This window comes from Pongo pygmaeus, chromosome 4 (genome assembly GCF_028885625.2).
Source record: "Pongo pygmaeus isolate AG05252 chromosome 4, NHGRI_mPonPyg2-v2.0_pri, whole genome shotgun sequence".
In the NCBI taxonomy this organism is placed as follows: Eukaryota; Metazoa; Chordata; class Mammalia; order Primates; family Hominidae; genus Pongo; species Pongo pygmaeus.
Genome location: NC_072377.2, coordinates 177,082,940 through 177,104,099, shown reverse-complemented (window position 1 = coordinate 177,104,099; position 21,160 = coordinate 177,082,940). Strand labels below are relative to the sequence as shown.

The window sequence follows — 21,160 nt, the reverse complement described above, 5'->3', positions numbered from 1 at the left end:
GGTGAGCCAAGATTGCACCACTGCCTTCCAGCCTGGGCAACAAGAGTGAAACTCTGTCTCAAAGTCATTGAGCTTTACAACCTGTGAACTTTGCTGTAGGAATGTTATTCCTCAACAAAATATATGTAGCATATTTTGTAAAACTATATATTAAAACCTTTTAAAAAGAAAATAGACACCCTCCCTTGCAAACATGGCTTGAGCTCCTACTTTGGGCTAAGCATTTTCAAGTGCATGATCTCATTTAATCCGCATGACCTCCCTGTGGGTTCATTGTTAATGTGTGCACTTGAGAGATGAGGAGCCTGTGGCTCAGAGAGGTTAAGTGACATGCTCAAGGTCACACAGCCTCTGAGAGACACAGCTGGGATCTGCCCTCTTTCCAACACACTTGGGACTTTCCAGGCTGTCTCTGGGTCTCCAAGTTCATGTGTACGTTTTGCTCAGGAATGAGGCTGGCCTTTTCTGCCCTGGGGGGTGAGCTCCCCCAGCCTCTTCCACCCCACCGTGACCCCAGAGTGGTTCTAATCTAGGTGCCTCTTGCCCCCTCAGCATCCCTTTGTCAGCGGCATCACCAGTAACAAGGCTCTGCGGGAGCTGGTGGCTGAGGCCAAGGCCGAGGTGATGGAAGAGATCGAAGACGGCCGGGATGAGGGGGAAGAGGAGGACGCCGTGGATGCTGCCTCCGTAAGGCCAGGGAGAGTGGGGCTTAGCGGGGGCTGGGAGGACGGGATCTCAGCTGGCCCTGCTGGTGTGGGAGGGGCGGGGAAGGCCCGGGCTCTGGCTCAGGCAATTTCTTCCCAGCTCAGAGGTTGCAGACGCCCACGCTGCAGGTAACGTAAGATGGCACGTGGGCTGGGGTGAGGCAGCAGGGGGTGTTGGCCGGATTCTGATCCTGTGAGTTTTCAGGAGATACCAAGGATCTAGATTTTCACATGAAATCTTCCAATTTTTAAAAGTTGGTAACTGATTCATGGCTTCCCATCCTTTGTTCCTGTCACGGCTCACATACCAAATGAGACTATTTTTAGTTCATTTTGGGATAAATACGTGAGGCTGCATATGGCCACAGGCAACACCCTGGCACCCCTCTAGCTGCCCTCAGTGCCAAGGGGACCTATGTCTGGGCACATTTGGAACCCTTTTGCAGCTTCAGTGCTTGCTGGATTTAGATTGAAATTAAAGCTAATTTAAATTTGTAAAAACCCTCTGAGCCAAGGAAAACATGTCTGTGGGCTGGATTCTGGCCCGAGCTGTTGCTCTGTAATCCCTGGCCTTGCTGCTGGGGGAGGCCTCTTCTCAGGGATAGGGTGGCCATCCAGATGGCTCCCTGTGCCTAGAGAAGCAGGGGCTGGACTTACCCATCGGGGATGGAGCTGGCCCACATCCTTGTGCTGTGGACGGCACTGCGGCTTTCTCAAATTAAATTCAGTCCTGGGTGGAGCCTGAGGCTGGCGCAGACCCTCACCAGGGTGAAGAAGGAAAGCCCTGAAGGGCAGGGCAAGCGGAATCATCACAACCACCCCAGCCATGCATGGAGCCCCTGGTGGCTGCCGGGCCCTCTACAGCTCTGACACAGGGTAACCAAGCTCCAGTTTACAGACAGGAAAACTGAGATCGATACAGTGAAGTGGCTGGCTGAGCCGATAGATGGCAGAGCCAGGGGTGGATGTGGAGTAGGAGAACCTCAGTGGGGCCTGGCTCCAGGAGGAGGTAGAAAGCGCTCACACCCGGCCTCATTGTCTACAGGCAGGAGGCTGATCTTTGTCCTGTGGGTATTGGGAGCCCCGAAGGGTTTCAGGCAGGGACTGGGTATTGGGGTGGAGGTGACAGAATCAGATCCGTGTTTTTGAGCCGTCACTCTGGGTGTTGACTAGAAGGTAGATTGGAGTTGCTTCCACCAGCTGCCATAGCTGAGGTTAAAAACCAGTGGCTGGCAAGACCCAAAGGAATACTTACAGTATAAATCCATTCATACTACGTTTATAAGCAGGCACAGCTCACCTGTAGCACTTAAGAGACCATAGGACAGTGACTAAGAGGTGGGAGAGCATTGCCACTGAGAAAGATGGGGCGGCAGGGGATGGCCCTCTGGGGCAAAGCAATGTCCCCTCCTGACCTGGAAATTGGCTACATGGATACCCACTGTATTCACCAAGTTGGACGTTTATGTTTTATACACAGGAAGGATGTTCTGTTTCACCTTGGCATAGCAACATTTCCAGTACTTTCCACCCAACAAAGACTCTAAAAAACAAAAATGAAGCTGAAAACTTAGTGGCCACAAGGGCTGAATCCAGTCCCCAGACAGGCTTGGCTTGGCCTTTATATGATTTTTTTTTTAAATATGAGTTAGTTGCCACCTAAAAATTAAGAGATGTCCATTAAAAACCTAGATTTCAAACTTGTCTTAAAAAATTGGAAGGTTTGGCTGGGTGTGGTGGCACACACCTCTAATCCCAGCACTTTGGGAGGCCGAGGCGGGCAGATCACTTGAGTCCAGGAGTTTGAGACCAGCCTGGGTGACATACCGAAACCCTGTCCCTACTAAAAAGTGCAAAAAATTAGCTGGGTGTGGTGGCATGCACCTGTAGTCCCAGCTACTCGGGAGGCTCCTCGGGAGGCTGAGGTGGGAGGACCACTCCCAGGTGGGAGCCCAGGAGGTAAAGGTTGCATTGAGCCAAGATGGCACCACTACACTCCAGCCTGGGTGACAGAGCAAGACCCTGTCTCAAAAAAATAGATAAATAAATAAAATAAAAAATTAAAATTAAAAAACTGGGAAGGTTTGGCCACAGGGGAGCCATTTTCCCACATTGTCACAATTGGTTGGAATGGAGCAGCCACTGACCCCTCCTTATGGGCCATGAGCTGGCCAGCTGGCCACAGCTGCCTCCTAGGAGTAATAACAGCTATTACATTCAGCTAAGATTAGAGATAGTGAGGAGATTGCTATGCCTCAAAATAAGTAGTAATTTTATTACAGTTAGGCAATAGGGAGTGGTGAAGACTGGCTAGGGAGATACCTGCTCTCCTTTCTTGGCCCTGGCCCACTTCATCTCGAGGGTGTCTGACTTTCTCCACTGCATCTCTGACTCTTGCCTTGAACATACAGCAGCATGGCCTTGAATATCTTTTTTTTTTTTTTTTTTCTAGACCCTGGAAAACCATACTCAGAACTCCTCTGAGGTGAGTCCGCCGAGCCTCAACGCTGACAAGCCTCTCAAGGAGTCACCTTCCACACCCCTGGCACCCAGCCAGTCTCAGGACAGTGTGAATGAGCCCTGCAGCCAGTCCTCTGGGGACGGATCCCTCCAAACCACCAGTCCCCCAGTCGTGGCCCCTGGAAATGAGAACGGCCTGGCAGTGCCTGTGCCCCTGCGGAAGTCCCGACCCGTGTCAATGGATGCCAGAATTCAGGTAGCCCAGGAGAAGCAAGTCGCTGAGCAGGGTGGGGACCTCAGCCCAGCAGCCAACAGATCTCAAAAGGCCAGCCAGAGCCGGCCCAACAGCAGCGCCCTGGAGACCTTGGGTGGGGAGAAGCTGGCCAATGGCAGCCTGGAGCCACCTGCCCAGGCAGCTCCAGGCCCTTCCAAGAGGGACTCGGACTGCAGCAGCCTCTGCACCTCTGAGAGCATGGACTACGGTACCAATCTCTCCGCTGACCTGTCGCTGAACAAAGAGATGGGCTCTCTGTCCATCAAGGTAACACCGCCTCTCCCACCATGGGCTTGCAGCAAGACCATTGCAGGATGTTCTGCGGCTCCATTTTGGTTTCAAAAGCATTTAGGGGCTTCCTTGTATTTTAAGCGGTTCATTAGGGAGTTTTGGGTTTGACTCATAGTTTAATCTCCAGAACATCTGGGTTCAGTATGGGATTTAGGAACGTAAAGCAGTTGGTTTGGGTTTAAATTTCAAAGCTTGGTGAAAGGCCCTGGTAAAATTTGGGAGAGAGAACTCTTAGGCCTTAGCTACAAATGAACTTCTGTCATCCGGAGGTCAGCCACGAGACCCAGCTGATAACTGGTAAATCCAACTAAAGGAAACAGCTCAAAGCCATCTTGCCTGCCTCCGGGGCCTTTCTGGAGGTGGGCAGTGTTGTGAATGACAATTGCCACCGCACTAGAGGCCTGGGCTGGAGGCGAAGCCTGTGCAAGTGCTTTAAAAAGAACAGACAGGCTCCTTCATCCTCTCACTGTACAGGTAATCAGATTGAGGCTCAGAGAAGTGAGGAGCCAGCCCAGGGCCAGGTCGGAGTGGGAAGATGGACAGACCCCAGGCTCCAAACTCTAAACCTTCCCAGTGGGAGCCATGGCCTCCCTCTTCTTAGGCAGCTGGAGGGGGCTGACTCCTTTCCTGGCCTTCCCGATAAATCCCAGGGTATTACTAAACTCACCATGGGTCACCTGACCCTCTACCCAAAGCTCATTTTAGAGGAAATACTGTTATGATTTTGTTTTTCCTTCCCAAATGTACTTGGTGAAAAACATGCAGTAGAGACTCGAACATATTTGCTAAGCAAAGGGGAGTGACAGGAGCCGCAACGGCCCATCAGCTTTAGGCAGGGAAGGGAAGCACAGTTCCAACAGGCCACCGTGACAAGCATGCACAGCAGCTGTTACCTGTGAGCAGCGTCTTTCTCAGGACAGGCATCCTGCCACTTCTCTTCCTGAAGACACTAAGTGAAAAAAAGGTGTTTTTATTTGTTTTTTTAATGAGACAGGCCCACCTAGAGCAGGGGCTCTCCTGTTCTTCTCAAGGCTGTGGAGAATGTTCCTGGTTGACTGCATTGTGTCAGGGACCTCAGGCTGTTGTGATGAGAGTCCCCTGCTGCGCCAGCACCCCCTGGCGTGACTAGGAGCCTGTTCCTTCCGGGATGGAGGCCCCCCTGGCCAGGAGCGGTTCTCAGCAGAGGGCTGTGGCTGTGGGTGCCATTTCTTCCCCTCCACTCTCGCTCCTGCCAGCCTCTACTTCTCACTGCTGGTCTGACCCATCCTGACTGGGTCCTGGCACATGTGAGCTGGTCACCGTAGAGAGATGAGAGTCGGGCATGCTGGGTCCATGCTGATGCTGTCCAGAGCCCCTGGGCAAGGTGCCATGGGCAGGAGACGGGGGCTCAGACCTCAGGGAGCAAAAACAGTCTGCCCCTCTTGACTCAGCAGGAGTGGAGCTCAAAGGGGTCAAAAGACCTGCCACGCTGGCTCCTCACTCCTCTTTCAAGGGCTGGGAGGCCCTGCGTTAGGAAGGCAGGGCTGGGCTATACCAAAAAGTGTCTTCGGGCTGGGCGCCGTGGCTCATGCCTGTAATCCCAGCACTTTGGGAGGCTGAGGCGGGTGGATCACGAGGTCAGGAATTTGAGACCAGCCTTACCAACATGGTGAAACCCTGTCTCTACTAAAAAAAAATTAAAAAATTAGCCGGGCGTGGTGGCACGTGCCTGTAATCCCAGCCACTCAGGAGGCTAAGGCAGGAGAATCACTTGAACCTGGGAGGTGGAGGTTGCAGTGAGCTGAGATTGTGCCACTGCACTCCAGCCTGGGTGACAGAGCGAGACTCCATCTCAAAAAAAAAAGAGCCTTTGAAACCAGCCAAGAGGCCAGAGGCAGTGGGCAGAGCAGGAGGGTTACACCTTCAGAATCAGAGCTGAGAACTTGCAGAGGGTACCACGTATTATGACACACTAACACCTCCAGGATCCCAGGTGGCACCTGCACAATCACTTGTGGTGTGTGTGCGATTACTCACAGGAAAAGATGACGATTATGCATAATCTCACGGTGACTCCCAGCAGGTGGGGAGTTCAGGCTAGGTCAGCTTTGGCTACCAAACCAGTTATGAAAACAGCCTTTGGTTTTCGGGCTCCTTTGGATTTTGGCACCATGCGCAAGGGTTGTGTGTGGTCTGCAGTAATAACTGTCAGAAAGAAATGCCAAGCATGGAACACGCACTGGGAGCGGGCACTGCTCTGTGTGCCTGCCATGTGTTCTCTCATTGAATCTTCACAACCACCCTGGGAGGCAAGTAGTGTGACTATCCTCCCTGAACAGGTGAGGAAGCTGAGGCTCAGGCAGGACAAGAGGCTGGCCCAGAGACACAGAGCAAGTAAGTGGTGCAGTGAGGGTTAGAAAGCAGCTCTTTTTTTTTTTTTTTTTTTTTTTTTTTTGAGACGGAGTCTAGCTGTATGGCCCAGGCTGGAGTGCAGTGGTGTGATCTCAGCTCACTGCAAACTCTGCTTCCTGGGTTCAAGTGATTCTCCTGCCTCAGCCTCCCAAGTAGCTGGGATTACAGGCACCCGCAACCACGCCTGGCTACTTTTTGTATTTTTAGTAGAGACGGGGTTTCACTGTGTTGGCCAGGCTGGTCTCGAACTCCTGACCTCGTGATCCGCCTGCCTCGGCCTCCCAAAGTGCTGGGATTACAAGCGTAAGCCACCGTGCCCAGCAAGAACGCAGCTCTTTCTGACACCATGTCCTGGATGCATGAGAGGTGCTGGCAGCAAGGTAGGGGAGGCCTCAGCACAGTTTCTGAAGACTGAGATCAGGGAAAGGCAAGGGGATAAGCTCAGAACCCCCGGCTCCTAGGTTAAGTTGAGGCAAGAGGGAAGATGGATGGCCACATCTCTCTGGGGGTGGTGCTGAAGCTGTGGGCCCAGCAGAGCTGTGGCCTCACCTGCTGCAACAGCCACAGGTCCTTAGCTGAAATGCTGAGACTTGTCTAATGGTTTTCCCTGGCCAGGACCCGAAACTGTACAAAAAAACCCTCAAGCGGACACGCAAATTTGTGGTGGATGGTGTGGAGGTGAGCATCACCACCTCCAAGATCATCAGCGAAGATGAGAAGAAGGATGAGGAGATGAGATTTCTCAGGCAAGCCTGGGAAGGGCCACCAATGGTGGTAACAGGGTGGGGCTATGGTAAGAGGAGTGGGCATTTGTCTTTTCGGTGAGAGGACTGTCTGTCTACAGCATGAAGTGGGGGAATCAAGGAGACAAAAGGAAACTCATTTTGCCTGAGATCCTGCACTTCCCCATCTACCCAACCATTCATCTATCTATCCACTCATCCATTCATTTATTCACCCATCTATCCACCTACTCACCTATCTACCTATTCATCTATCCACCCATCCGTCTACCCACCCTTCCACCCACTCACCCTTCCACCCATCCACCTATCTACCCACTCACCTATCCATCCATCCATCCAACTGTCCACCCATTCATCTACCCATCCACTTAATCATCCATCCTTCCATTCATTTATCCACCCATCAATCCACCTACTCACCTGTCTGCCTATCCATCTATCCACCCAGTCATTCACCCATCCGTTCTGCATCTCTGACTCCATTCATCCATCCATCCATCCATCCACTCATCCACTCATTCATCTACCCACTCACTCACCTTCCATCTTTCCACCTAACAATCCACCCATCCTTCTACTCACTCACCATTCCATCCTTCCCTCCATCTGCCCAATTATCCATCTGTTTATCTATCCATCCACCCAATCACCCATCCGTCCATTTTATCCTTCCATCCATTTATCTACCCATCTATTTACCTACTCCCTATCTACCTTTCCATCTGTCCACCCAATTATCCACCCAGTCATCCATCCACCCACCCACCCATCTACCCATTCAGCCCTCCACCTATCTACCTAACCATCCATCCATCCATCCATCCATCCATCCATCCATCCATGTATCCACTAACCCACCAGGTTGGAGACAAGGTGGTGACCCAAATAGATAAGGCCATTGCCCTTGTAGAACTTACACCTAATGGGCCAACATACGGTACACAAGATAATCCCTGATTGTGGTACACACCGTGAAAGAAGTAACAGGTGACATGATGGTGAGTGCTTGGAGTCGGGGAGGCTGCTCCAAGGGAAGCCCCTGAGCCAGGCCTAAAGGATAAGGGGAGGAGAGCTGGGGGAGCCCAGGGGAAATTGCAGTTGCTGAGGCCCTGAGGAATAACTACTCAGTTTGTTTAAGGGACTGGTGGAGGGAGACAGGGAGATCTTGACTAGGATGGGCAGGCTCTGGGCTCAGGCTGGGCAGTGGCTGGGAAGAGGGAAAAACATGGTCAGATTTGACCTACATTTTGGAGGCAAAACCAGTGAGCTGGTGAAGGATTGGAACAGGGAGGAAGGTGTGAGGCAAAGCTGTTTGCTAGGATCAGCTTTATACTTTTCAGTTGTTCATCCCCCACTTACAGTGCTCCTTCGGGAGACCCTATTTCCACATTTTGTAAACAAATGAGGAAACACTGTTTCTGGGCAAGTAAGTCACTTTCCCTGGGTCTTCCAGTTAGGCAGGGGTAAAGCTGAGATTCTAACTGGGTCTGTGTGTGTGAGAATTCCTTCAGGTTTCACTGGACCATGTAGCTGGCAGGGGTTGGGGGAGCTTAACACTTAGGGAGGCCATGGAGCCACGGAGTCCCCTGGGGGCCAGGCCTTTGCAGGGTAAATTCATGATTAGTGTAGAGAAAATTTCTAGAACATTAATCACATATTTTTACACAGGTGAATTAAATTTTTTTAACTTTATTTATTTATTTATTTATTTTTATTTTTTGAGATGGAGTCTCGCTCCGTCGCTCAGGCTAGAGTGCAGTGGTGTAATCTCAGTTCAGTGCAACCTCTGCCTCCTGGGTTCAAGCAATTCTCCTGCCTCAGCCTCCTGAGTAGCTGGGACTGCAGGTGCCCGCCACCGTGCCCGGCTAATTTTTGTATTTTTAGTAGAGACAGGGTTTCACCATATTGGCCAAGCTGGTCTCAAACTCCTGACCTTGTGATCCACCTGCCTTGGCCTCCCAAAGTGCTGGAATTACAGGTGTGAGCCACCGCGCCTGGCCTAATATTCGTATTTTTTTAAAAGCATAAGCATGCAGCCGGGCACAGCAGCACACACCTGTAATTTCAGCACTTTGGGAGGCTGAAGTGAGAGGATCACTTGAGCCCAGGAGTTCAAGACCATCTGGGCAACATAGTGTCTCTACAAAAAATTTTAAAATTAGCTGGGCACATACCTGTAGTCCCAGCTACTCGGGAGGCTGAAGTGGGAGGATCACTTGAGCCTAGGAGATCAAGGCTACAGTGAGCTGCGTTCATGCCACCACACTCCAGCCTGGGCAACAGAGCAAGACCCTGTCTCTCAAAAATAAATTTAAAAAACAAATTGTAAAAATAAAAGCATAGGCCGGGTGCAGTGGCTCACACCTGTAATCCCAGCACTTTGGGAGGCCAAGGCAAGTGGAACACCTGAGGTCAGGAGTTCGAGACAAGCCTGGCCAACATGGCAAAACCTGGTCTCTGCTAAAACTACAAAAATTAGCCAGCCGTGGTGGCGGGCGTCTGTAATCCCAGCTACTCGGGAGGCTGAGACAGGAGAATCACTTGAACCCAGGAGGCAAAGGTTGCAGTGAGCCGAGATTGTGCCACTACACTCCAGCCTGGGCGACAGAGTGAGATTCTGTCTCCAAAAAAAATAAAAATAAATAAATAAATAAGTAAGCCAAAACCAAATAAGTTTTAGATGTTCTGGATCACTCCTCCCTCTAGGAGACAGGGGGAGGAAAAACAGATTTTTCACTAGTGCATCTGCATACACCACACATACACACACACACACACACGCACTCACTGGTGTCATCTGTGTGGGTCGGGAGGCTAGGGCACAGGTTGCTTTGACAGATGACACCACCTTCTGTTCTAATGATCACCTGAGAGAGGCACCCTGGACTCTGAGCTTCAACCTCAAGAACTGAGTTTCCATCACCTCCCCTCTGGGCAATTGAAGTTCTCAGGGATAAATTCTAGATTGGCCACACCCCATGGAGAAGCAGTGCTCTCTGGCCCTGGCTGTGGGTCCCCACCCTCCTGCTGAGCAGAGCAGCTGTGTGCTACTCAGGGTCAAAAGGTGAGACCTCGAGGAGGTGAAGAAGTGCTGGTCAGGAACCAGGATTTTCTCGTTTGCCTGCCATAGTCTGGAGGTCTGAGCGCCTGTAAACTAGGCCAGGCCACCAGACCACAGGGGTGTGGAAGGCCCTGATCATCCCCTGCTGGCCCAGGCCCCTGGTCATACCTGACCCCTGGCATTTTTGGAGAATTGGGTCACACCTAGGCTTTTGAACCATGTGGCTGAGCATTTATCACATTCTCAGACAGATGAGGCTTCTGGGCAGAGTTCCTCCTGTCCTTCCCTAAAACTGCTTCTGCCGTTCCCTCGCTCTTGAGCCTCGGCCTTCTCTTTGCTTGCCTTTCCTTCTGAGAGCACAGGTGGGCCAGGGAGTGCTAGAGCTGGCTGCCTGCCTTCTTTCTGTACTCCTTTTTATGCTTTTTGTCAGTTCTTCTCTAAACCTTAGTTTCTCTTGAGTCAGGATTTCCATTTCCTCGTTAACACTCTCAAAAACTCAAAAACTGCCTCCTCTCTTCTCGCTTTCCAGAAAAGCAGAGGCTCAGACAGTCTTCCCTCTGTGGCTGTAGAAAGCGCCTCTGGCTTTTCCCAGAGGCAGGGCAGCCATTGCCTCTTCTTCCTTGGTAGAATTCGAGCAGTTGCCACTTACAGAGTGCTGGTCATGTGCCACGTGGGCACTTTACCGGTGTCATCTCATTTATCCCTCAAAGGACCCAAGAGGTAAAGATTGTTAGCCTCATTTTGCAGAGGAGGGAGTGAGTCCCACAAGGATGAGTGACTGCCTGAGAGGGCACCCAGCTGGAAAGCTGACTGAGCCTAGATTCACACAGGGGCGCTGTGACCCCAGAGAATGCGCTTGGCCTCGCTGCACTGCCCAACCCCTCCTTGTGCTGCTCTTGGGGGGCAGTTCTGTGAGCAGTTATGGCCCCTCCCAGCCATGAGGAAGGCCACTGGGGTCAGAGCGTGGCCTCATGGGAATCAGCATGGTGCCGCACTGGACTAGGACACAGGCCTCACGGACCCCGACCCCGAGAGGCCGCCAGGAGCCCCCAGTTCAGTCAGGAGGCCCAGGTTCTTTCTGTAGTAGTTTGATTTTTTTCTTCTTTTCTGATTATATAAATGATATGTAGCAATTTTTTCTCTTTTTTTTTTTTTTGAAATGGAGTCTCACTCTGTCGCCCAGGCTGGAGTGCAGTGGCGTGATCTCAGCTCACTGCAACCTCCGCCTCCCAGGTTCACGCCATTCTCCTGCCTCAGCCTTCCAAGTAGCTGGGATTACAGGCGTGCACCACCATACCTGGCTAATTTTTGTATTTTTAGTAGAGATGGGGTTTCACCATGTTGGCCAGGCTGGTTTTGAACTCCTGACCTCAAGTGATCCGCCAGCCTCAGCCCTCCGAAGTGCTGGGATTACAGGTGTGAGCCACTGCGCCCGGCCTACATAGCAATTTTTAATGGATTTGCTCATTAAGAAACATGGTTAACACTTGGGGCTTATCCCTCCGATATTTTTTCTGTGAGTACACACATACACTGACTATATATATATATATATATATAAAATTAGGGCATGTGGCTTAGGTCAATTTTTTTTTCTTTTTTTAACACAGGATCTTGCTCTGTTGCCCAGGCTGGAGTGCAAGCGGCATAGTCATGGCTCACTGCAGCCTGGACCTCCTGGGCTCAAGCAATCTTCCGGCCTCAGCCTTTTAAGTAGCTGGGACCACACACATGCACCACCATGCCCAGCTAATTTTTGTATTTTTGGCAGAGATGAGGTCTTGCTATGTGGCCCAGGCTGGTCTTGAACTCCTGAGCTCAAGTGATCCTCCCAACTCGGCCTCCCAAAGTACTGGGATTATAGGCGTGGGCCACCACACATGGCCTAGGTCAAATTTTTATTATATATATTTTTAGCAGGTAATAAAGGTTGAACATCCCAAATCAAAAAATCCAAAATCCAAAATGCTCCAAAATCTCCAACTTTTTGAGCACTGACATCAAATTCTCACTGGAACATTTCGGACTTCAGATTTTCAGATTAGGGATGCTCGTTCAGTAAGTATAATATTCTACAATCTAAAAAAATCTGAAACCCAAAACACTTCTGGTCCCAAGCTTTTTCAGTAAAGGATACTCGACCTGTATAAGGTCATGGTTCGAAATTAAAAAAAAAAAGAAAGAAGATAAACAGTGAAAAATTTCCCTCTTCATTTTCCTATCAGAAATCCAGTTCCCTTTCCTGTGTTAGTGTTTTATGGTTTAATTCTTCAGAGATACTAGAAAAGTAAACAATACATATATGTGTGTACAGAGACATATTGTTATCCTTTTTTCTCCCAGATAAGGTGGCATAACAGACCTATTCTTTAATGTCTTGCTTTTTTTTTACCTAGAGATTATTCCATATCTGTTCATAAATATTATTATTATTATTATTTTGAGAGAGTTTTGCCCTTGTTGCCCAGGGTGGAGTGCAGTGGCACTATCTCAGCTCACTGCAACCTCTGCCTCCCGGGTTCAAGCGATTCTCTTGCCTCAGCCTCCTAAGTAGCTGGGATTACAGGCATGCACCACCACACCCAGCTAATTTTGTATTTTTAGTAGAGACGGGGTTCTCCATGTTGGTCAGGCTGGTCTTGAACTCCCGACCTCAGGTGATCCGCCCTCCTCGGCCTCCCAAAGTGCTGGGATTACAGGTATGAGCCACTGTGCCCAGCCGAATTATTATTTTTAATATGTGTTTCCTTATGTAATTAAACATTTTCTAAAACTTGATTTTTTTAAGGTTGTATAGAATTCCATCATATCAATATACTTTATTTACATAGACCTATATTGATGGACATTTGCTTCCAATTTTTTACTAAACAACATTGATTTTAAATAACTGAATATTCTTTTGTGTGTGTGTGTGTGTGTGTTGTTGTTGAGACGGAGTTTCGCTCTTGTAGCCCAGGCTGGAGTGCAATGGCGTGATCTTGGCCCACTGGAACCTCCACCTCCCGGGTTCAAGCGATTCTCCTGCCTCAGCCTCCTGAGTAGCTGGGAGTACAGGCGTGTGCCACCATGTCCAGCTAATTTTTGTATTTTTAGTAGAGATGGGGTTTTGCCATGTTGGCCAGGCTGGTCTCAAACTCCTGACCTCAGGTGATTCTTCTGCTTTGGCCTCCCAAAGTGCTGGGATTACAGGTGTGAGCCACCACACCCAGCCGAATATTCTTATTCAGTGGTTTTGTGCATCTGTAAATATTTCTTTAAAATCAGCATCCAGAAGTGGAAACTACTATGTCAAAAAACATAAACTTATTACCAAATTGTCCTCCAGAAATGCACCAGTTTCTACCATCAAATTTTCTACATCATGAAAATGTAGTTTCTACATCAAATTTTCTGCATCATGTTTTCTACATCAAGAAATTGTAGTTTCTTTTTCATTTGTATTTTATATCTATATAGGTGATTCTAAAATTTCTTTTTATCTTTTGCTTCATGTCTGTTCAGTTCTTTGCCACTTTTTTTGGTTAGGATAATCTTCCTTTTTATTGATTTGTAAGCACTCTTTATTTATTAAGATTATTAAGGTTTTGTCTGTCAATAAATATGAAATGAAGCCTGAGTTCTAGTCATGCCTGTGCCCAAGACTTGTGTGATTTTCTCCATGATCCAACCCTCAGTGTTCCAAGTTGCAAATATTGTGACCTCTGAGGCCAGTTTCTTACTGTGAAATACCTGTATCCTTTAACCTTTCAGGCGCCAGGAACTCCGAGAGCTTCGGCTGCTCCAGAAAGAAGAGCATCGGAACCAGACCCAGCTGAGTAACAAGCATGAGCTGCAGCTGGAGCAAATGCATAAACGTTTTGAACAGGAAATCAACGTGAGTGCGAGAGAAGATGGGACCCTGGAGGGCTTCTTGCCTCCAGGTGTTCTCTCAGTGGACGCTACATAGTGGGAATGATTGGGTAGTGGAGAGTAATTCACAACAATTGCCCAATTCCTGGGGGCTTCCCGATCTTGTTAGGCAGTGACATGTTAACAGAGAATCCCGTGAAGGTCACAGTGATCCTGAGTCCCACAGGAGGATCTCCAGAGGGGAAATAACCTTTATTGAGCACCATGCAACAACACATGGTCTGGTCTCCCTTTTCAGATGAGGAAATGGAGACTCAGGCTAAGTAACTTGCCCCAGGTCACACAGCAATGGGGTGGTAGAGCTGGGATTCAAGCTTACATCTAATCACAAGCTCTGAGTTCTCCCCATTCCACTTCCTATGTCCCTCCTAGGTATAAAGTGACTTCGCTGAGTTTCTCAGAATTTCTGCTCCTTTCAGGCCAAGAAGAAGTTCTTTGACACGGAATTAGAGAACCTGGAGCGTCAGCAAAAGCAGCAAGTGGAGAAGATGGAGCAAGACCATGCCGTGCGCCGCCGGGAGGAGGCCAAGCGAATCCGCCTGGAGCAGGATCGGGACTACACCAGGTTCCAAGAGCAGCTCAAACTGATGAAGAAAGAGGTGAGTATGTGCTCAGTGGGGGCAGGGGCATCTCGGAGTATTAGGGGCCTTCTGGGTTGCAAGTGATCGTGGCCTCAACTCAACCTCACCTTGGCAACAGAGGGGTACGGCTGAAGAGCTCGGGAGCAGGTGAGCCTGGATCTGTGTGCCTAAGCTGCGCCACGAGGAGCCACTTCTCCATCTTCTGAACTCTGCTTTCCTCTGTGTTGCTATGGCTCAGAGCAGGCCCTCACCCTGTGGCCTCAGGCAGCTTCCTTTATATCCTCCCAGCTTAGCAACCCCTGCCAAGAAAGAGCAGGGAAGAAGGAAGGGCTGGTGGCCCAGGGGAATTTGAGATGCTGTTCCCAGAAGGGCGAGTGGGTGCTGGGTGGATAGGCACATACAACATGCCCTCTACGCTCCACCCTCTCTGCCTCCTCCTCCCCATGTTGGAAGGGGAAGGGGAGGATGGAAGGAGGTGGGTGGTCCTGAGGCAGATCTCTTGGGCTGCTCTGGAGAGAGGCATCTGAGTGTCAAAGAACAGCCCATGCCTCCCTCTGTGGAGGAAGGAGACAAGCAGGCTGGAAGCCCCCAGGGCAGGAACGCCAGTCCAGGCTGTTCCCAGTCTCCCAACTGGGAGCAGTGGATGAGCAGCCTCTGAGGGTGGTCCTCAGAGGACCTCAGAGCCCAGATTCCAGACTTTACCATGGTGGGCATGACATTCGGGGGCATCCCAGAGGCCTTGGGCAGCTGCCTCTGGGAGCCAGGGCTCCTGGCCAGCTGAGCAGTTGAGGCAGTCAACTTAGGCACAGATATACCTCGGAGATACTGTGGGTTTGGTTCCATACCACCGCAATAAAGCGAATACTGCAATAAAGCCAGTCAATATTCAGTAAACCATGCTGTACACAGATGTGCTGTCACCTGGGCTTTGTGGCTTCATTTTTAGAGCACAAGCAGAGTATATTTAGCCTGATTTTTTCTTTTTTGTTTTGTTTTTGGAGATGGAGTCTCACTCTGTCACCCAGGCTGGAGTGCAGTGGCGCAATCTCGGCTCACTGCAACCTCTGCCTCCTGAGTTCAAGCGATTCTTCTGCCTCAGCCTCCTGAGTAGCTGGGACTACAGGTGTGCACCACCACACTTGGCTAATTTTTGTATTTTTGGTAGAGATGGGGTTTCACCATATTGGCCAGGCTGGTCTCAAACTCCTGACCTCATGATCTGCCCGCCTCGGCCTCTCAAAGTACTGAGATTACAGGCATGAGCCACCGTGCCCAGCTTAGCATGATTCTTAAGGGCCCTAGGATTTTCAAAATGGCAAATGAGCATTGGCTTCAACTTCAAGTCACCATCAGCATGAACCCCTAACAAGAGAGTCAGCCTGTCCTTTGAAGCTTTGAAGCCAGGCATTGACTTCTCCTCTGTAGCTATGAGAGTCCTAGATGGCATTTTCTACCAACAGAAAGCTGTTTCTTCTACATTGAAAATCCATTGTTTAGTGCAGCCACTTTCATTAATGATCTTAGCTAGGTCTTCAGGATCACTCACTGCAGCTTCTCCATCAGCACTTGCTGCTTCACCTTGCACTTTCACGTTATGGAGATGGCATCTTTTCTTGAACATCATGAACCAACCTCTGCTAGCTTCCAGCCTTTCTTCTTCAGCTTCCTCACCTCTCTCAGCCTTCACAGAATTGAAGAGAGTTAGGGCCTTGCCCTGGATTGGGCTTTGACATAAGGGAATGTTGTAGCTGGTTTGATCTTCTACCCAGACCACTCAAAGTTTATCTCAGCATAGGCTGTTTTGCTTTCTCATCATTTGTGTTCATTGGAGTAGCACTTTTATCTTTCAAGAACTTTTTCTTTGCATTCACAACTTGGCTAACCGTCTGGTGTAGCAGGCCTAGCTTTTGACCCAGTAGGTTTTCTCCATGCCTTCCTCACTAAGCTTCATCATTTCTAGTTTTTGATTTAAAGTGAGAGACATGCAACTCCTGCTTTCACATGAACACTTAGAGGCCATTGTAGGGATATTAATTGGCCTAATATCAATATCGTTGTGTCTCAGAGAATAGGGAGGCCTGAGGAGAGGGGAAGAGACAGGGGAAAGGCCAGTCTGTGGAGCAGTCAGATCACATTTAACACTTATTGATTAAGTTTGCTGTCTTATATGGGCTCGTGGCACCCTATAACAATTACAGGAGTAACATCAGAGCTCACTCATCACAGATCATCATAATAGAGATAATAATAATGAAAAAATGTGAAATATTGGGAGAATTACCAAAATGTGAACAGACAGGAAGTGAGCACATGCTTTTGGAAAAATGACGCTGATAGACTTGCTTGACACAGAGTTGCCACAAACCTTCAATTTGTAAAAATGACAGTATCTGCAAAGTGTAATAAAGTGAAGCATGAAAAAATGAGGTATATCTGCACATTTCAGAGGACCCAAAAACTCAGTCATCAAGATAAAAAAAATTTTAATGCAGCCGGGTGCCGTGGCTCACACTTGTAATCCCAGCACTTTGGGAGGCCCAGGCGGGCGGATCACTTGAGGTCAGGAGTTCGAAACCAGCCTGGCCAACATGGTGAAACCCCATATCTACTAAAAATACAAAAAAATTAGTCGGGCATGGTCACAGGTTAATCCCAGCTACTCGGGAGTCTGAGCAGGAGAATTGCTCGAACCCAGGAGGTGGAGGTTGCAGTGAGCCGAGATCACACCATTGCAATCCAGCCTGGGCAACAAGAGCAAAACTCCATCTCAAAAAAAAAAAACCATATATATATATATATATATATATACTGTTAATTTCCAGATCTGTTAATTTCCAGAGAAGCTAGACAAACAAACAAAAAGTCCAATATTGAATAAATAAAACAGTTGACAACATGCTAGGGAAGCATATAGACTGGCTGACTAGAGATCTGGAGAGATCTGCTTTAGATGGGTCTGGGAAAGCCTCTCAGTGTATGACATGTAAGCTGAGTACAGAAGGATGCTGGCAGGCTTACGAACCTTCCAGGAGGGTGGGACAGCACCTGCAGAGGTCCTGAGGTATGGGAAAGAGCTTGGAATGTTCAAAGAGCTGGAAAACCATCCATGTAGCAGGAGCTTAGGAAGCAAAGGGGAGATTGGCACAAGATGGAATCAGACAGGTAAGCAGAGACCAGCTCACGTAGGGCAGTGGGCTACAGGCAGGAGTGTGCTATTTTAATAATCCTGTTAACATCCTGTCCTTACATAGATGTTTTAGCATTAAATGAGAAGTACATTCAGGGTTAGACCCAGTATCTGCTTGGAATAAGAGCTGGGTAGATGCCTATTCCCTCCTTGGCTCTGCGCCCTGTCACATGTGCACACCCTGTGTGTGTGTGTGTGTGTGTGTGTGTGTGTGTGTGTGTGTGGACTTACAAGAGTGGAAGAGAGAGGAGGCGACAGAGGAAGTTGCCCAGTTTAGGAGGGGATGGGGGAAGCCGCAGATCTCCTCACCCTTTCCCAGAACTTGCTCTTAACAAAGTTGGACTTCCTCACCAGCAGGGTTCCAGGAAGGCTCTCGAGCCTGCCGCTGAACGCTGAGGCAGAGCGTGGGATCTGGCACCTGGGGTTCTGCTCACATTCAGTTTTTTCGAATATCTTTTTCTATGGGTGTTTTTCTTCAAGAAGTTTTCATGGAAAGAAAGAGCTTAACTTCTTTGCTCTTTTGGCTTTTTTTTTTTTTTTTTTTAATGATGAGGCTGGAGTGCAGTGGCGCAATCACGGGTCACTGCAGCCTTGAACTCCTGGGCTCAAGTGATCCTCCTGCCCCAGCCTTCTGAGTATTTGGGACCCTGCTAATTTTTTTAAAAAATTTTTGTAGGAATGGGGGTCTCACTTATTTGCCCAGGCTGGTCTTGAATTCCTGGCCTCAAGTGATCCTCCTGCCTTGGCCTTCCAAAGTGTTGGGATTATAGGCGTGAGCCATTGCACCCAGACTCTTGGCTTTTTGAGGAGGACAGGGCTCACACCATTTAGTAAGATGGTGTCCCAGTTACGGGTCTTTTATGTAGGCAAACTTGCTTGCTTTGATTCTGCAGCTTACTTATGTAACACAGCGATGGCAGAAGGCCAGTGAGAGGCTTTGCTCCATGGCAACCCCAGATATCCCAGATGGCACTGTCTTGCCATTGCCTACTCCACACTACTAAGAACTCCTTCTCTGATTCCAAAGGTCACCTCTGTGAAGGCTGCAAGGTGCTGGGTGAGGAAGTAGGAATTCCAAGTAGGAATGGGAGGTCTGGCCTGTTGCCCTTGACATAGTGGTCAGGATGCAGCAGCAGGGGTGAAGGACAGAATTAGAAGCGATGAGACCCCCCCAGGTGAGCATCCTCTGAACTACCTACAGTTGCATCAGCCATTCCAGTGCTGCAACAGAGTAATTCACATGTGGATGCTGGAGAGGGAGACCATACACAAATGCAACAGGCACTTTCCTTTAACCAGCCCAGAGCAAGGAAGTGTGTACCCTGTCCATTTCCCTACGATCCATTCAGTGTGAGAGAGCATGTCATAATTTAAATTCAGGCGTGGGAAACACACACCAAAAAAGAAACCAATAAGATTTGAGAAGCCTCCTGGGACCCTCTTCAGTATTACAGCAGTTGGTGTGGGATATTTATCATGCTAATCACTTTTCAATAAGGAAATATGCATATAGGAAAAATAATTATTAGCAAGGTAGTTGAACAGGGACCTATTTAGTCTTCATGTCAATTTCAAGTAATTTACTACATCTTCCTGTATATGTGTATATATGCAATTAATGTGGATACATTCTCACAACTCTGTAAGAAGGGACTTGATGGTCTGCTACTCAGTTCCTATATACTGAGTAATCTTTAGCATTCATGAAAAACTGGCTTGACAGTTGTAACTTCTTAGATCACTGAAATCTGAAAACAAACCTAACCAATCTTGAAGGAAATCTTTCCAGAATTCTGTTTTCCTGCCTTCCCAGACAAAGTTCAATAAACAGAATTTAGCTATTAAATAGTTTGGATCTCTGTAACACCACAGAATTGTAACCCTCAAAGGATCCCTAAAGAAATTTTAGTTGAAAGCCAGATTGTTTTTCCTGATGAGAAAATGAGGAACTCGAACGAGTTCAGTAACTTTTCTGAAGACACGTAGCTGGACTAGAATGCAGGTTTTCTGACATCCAGCAGAATGCAGTTCCCCTGCCCCTCGCTCTCAGTAGATCTCAGCGGGAGAGCAGTGCTGGTACGTGAATGTCGTCGGGGATACTGATGGATGGAAGTCCTGTGCCTCTTTGTCAAGTGGCCCCATGTGACTCTACTTTTACTGTTCCTTTGCCTTCACCCTCCATGGTCAGTGGTGCGACGTTTCTTCGTGTTTTTGGTGCCTTTGGCAGAAATCCTTTACTAAATTGCTGCTTCTAATTGTCTGTCCTGGAAAATCAAGAAATTATGCTTGAAACAGCACAGTTTTAAGCTCATGAGGCCTAAAAATTGTATGATGCTTGAGACGGTGCTGTCGAAAGGCATTTTGGCAGACACCACAGCCAGATGCTGAACTAGGGTTATATAGCATCTCCAAGGCGACTCTTTGATATGGAAGCAGAAGTGGCACAAATAAGATTTTAGATGTTTTACTAGGACTTCTAAGACAGTGATCCTCAACCAGGGACTATTTTGTTCCGTGGGGGCCAATTGGCAATATCTGGAAACATTTTGGTGTCACCACTGGGGAAATAAGGGAGTGGTGCTACTGGCATTGAGCAGGTAGAAGCCAGGGATGCTGCTGACTTCCTATAATGCACAGGACGCCCCCACAATGAATGCACAGGACAGCCCCCACAACAAATGCACAGGACAGCCCCCACAACAAAGAACTCTCCACCCTCAAGGTCAGTAGTGCTGAAGTTGCAAAACCCTGATCTAAGACCATTAAGGCCAAAGAACATAGGAGAAGGATTCAGATTACAAATCTAAGACCATGAAAAAAAAAAAAATCCAAGAATTGAAAGAAGAGACAATGAAGAATAGCTGCTGGGATTTTGGGGTCAGATGGTAAGTGCATGTTTGACTTTATGAGAGACTGCCAGACTGTTCCAAAAAGGGCTGGATTATTTTACATCACAACGAGGTGCAAGAGTTCCAGTTGCTCCATGTCCTCATCAGCACTTGCAATTGTCAGGTTTTTTAGCCATTCTGATAGGTGTAAAGTGGTGTTTCATTGTGGTTTCTAATTCACATTTCACTAACAACTAATGATTTGAGTATCTTTTCGTGTGCTCACTTGCTAGCCATATGTATTTCTTTTCTTTTATTTATTTATTTATTTTGAGATGGAGTTTTGCTCTTGTCGCCCAGGCTGGAGTGCAATGGCACTATCTCGGCTCACTGCAACCTCCACCACCTTCCAGGTTCAAGCGATTCTCCTGCCTCAGCCTCCCAAGTAGCTGGGACTACAGGCACCTGTCACCACGCCCAGCTAATTTTTGTATTTTTAGTAGGGATAGGGTTTCACCATGTTGGCCAGGATGGTCTTGAACTCCTGACCTCAGATGATCCGCCCACCTCGGCCTCCCAAAGTGCTGGGATTACAGGCGTGAGCCACCACGCCTGGCACCCATATGTATTTTTTAGTGAAGTATTGGGTCAGATCTTTTGCGCATTTATTGAACTGGGTGATTTTTCTTACTACTGAATATCAACAGTTCCTTTTATATTCTGTA

The 21,160-nt window shown here is 48.5% G+C and overlaps 1 protein-coding gene across 1 annotated transcript in view; it reads left to right on the top strand.

Annotated features, from left to right (window-relative positions):
- Nucleotides 1–21,160, top strand: part of STK10 (serine/threonine kinase 10) — a 143,343-nt gene that overhangs the window by 90,560 nt on the left and 31,623 nt on the right. The window contains exons 8-12 of the mRNA XM_054488687.2: nt 553–687; nt 3,157–3,705; nt 6,736–6,866; nt 13,681–13,804; nt 14,259–14,438. Of these exons, the coding sequence (XP_054344662.1) occupies nt 553–687; nt 3,157–3,705; nt 6,736–6,866; nt 13,681–13,804; nt 14,259–14,438 (1,119 nt within the window). The remainder of the gene's footprint in view (nt 1–552; nt 688–3,156; nt 3,706–6,735; nt 6,867–13,680; nt 13,805–14,258; nt 14,439–21,160) is intronic.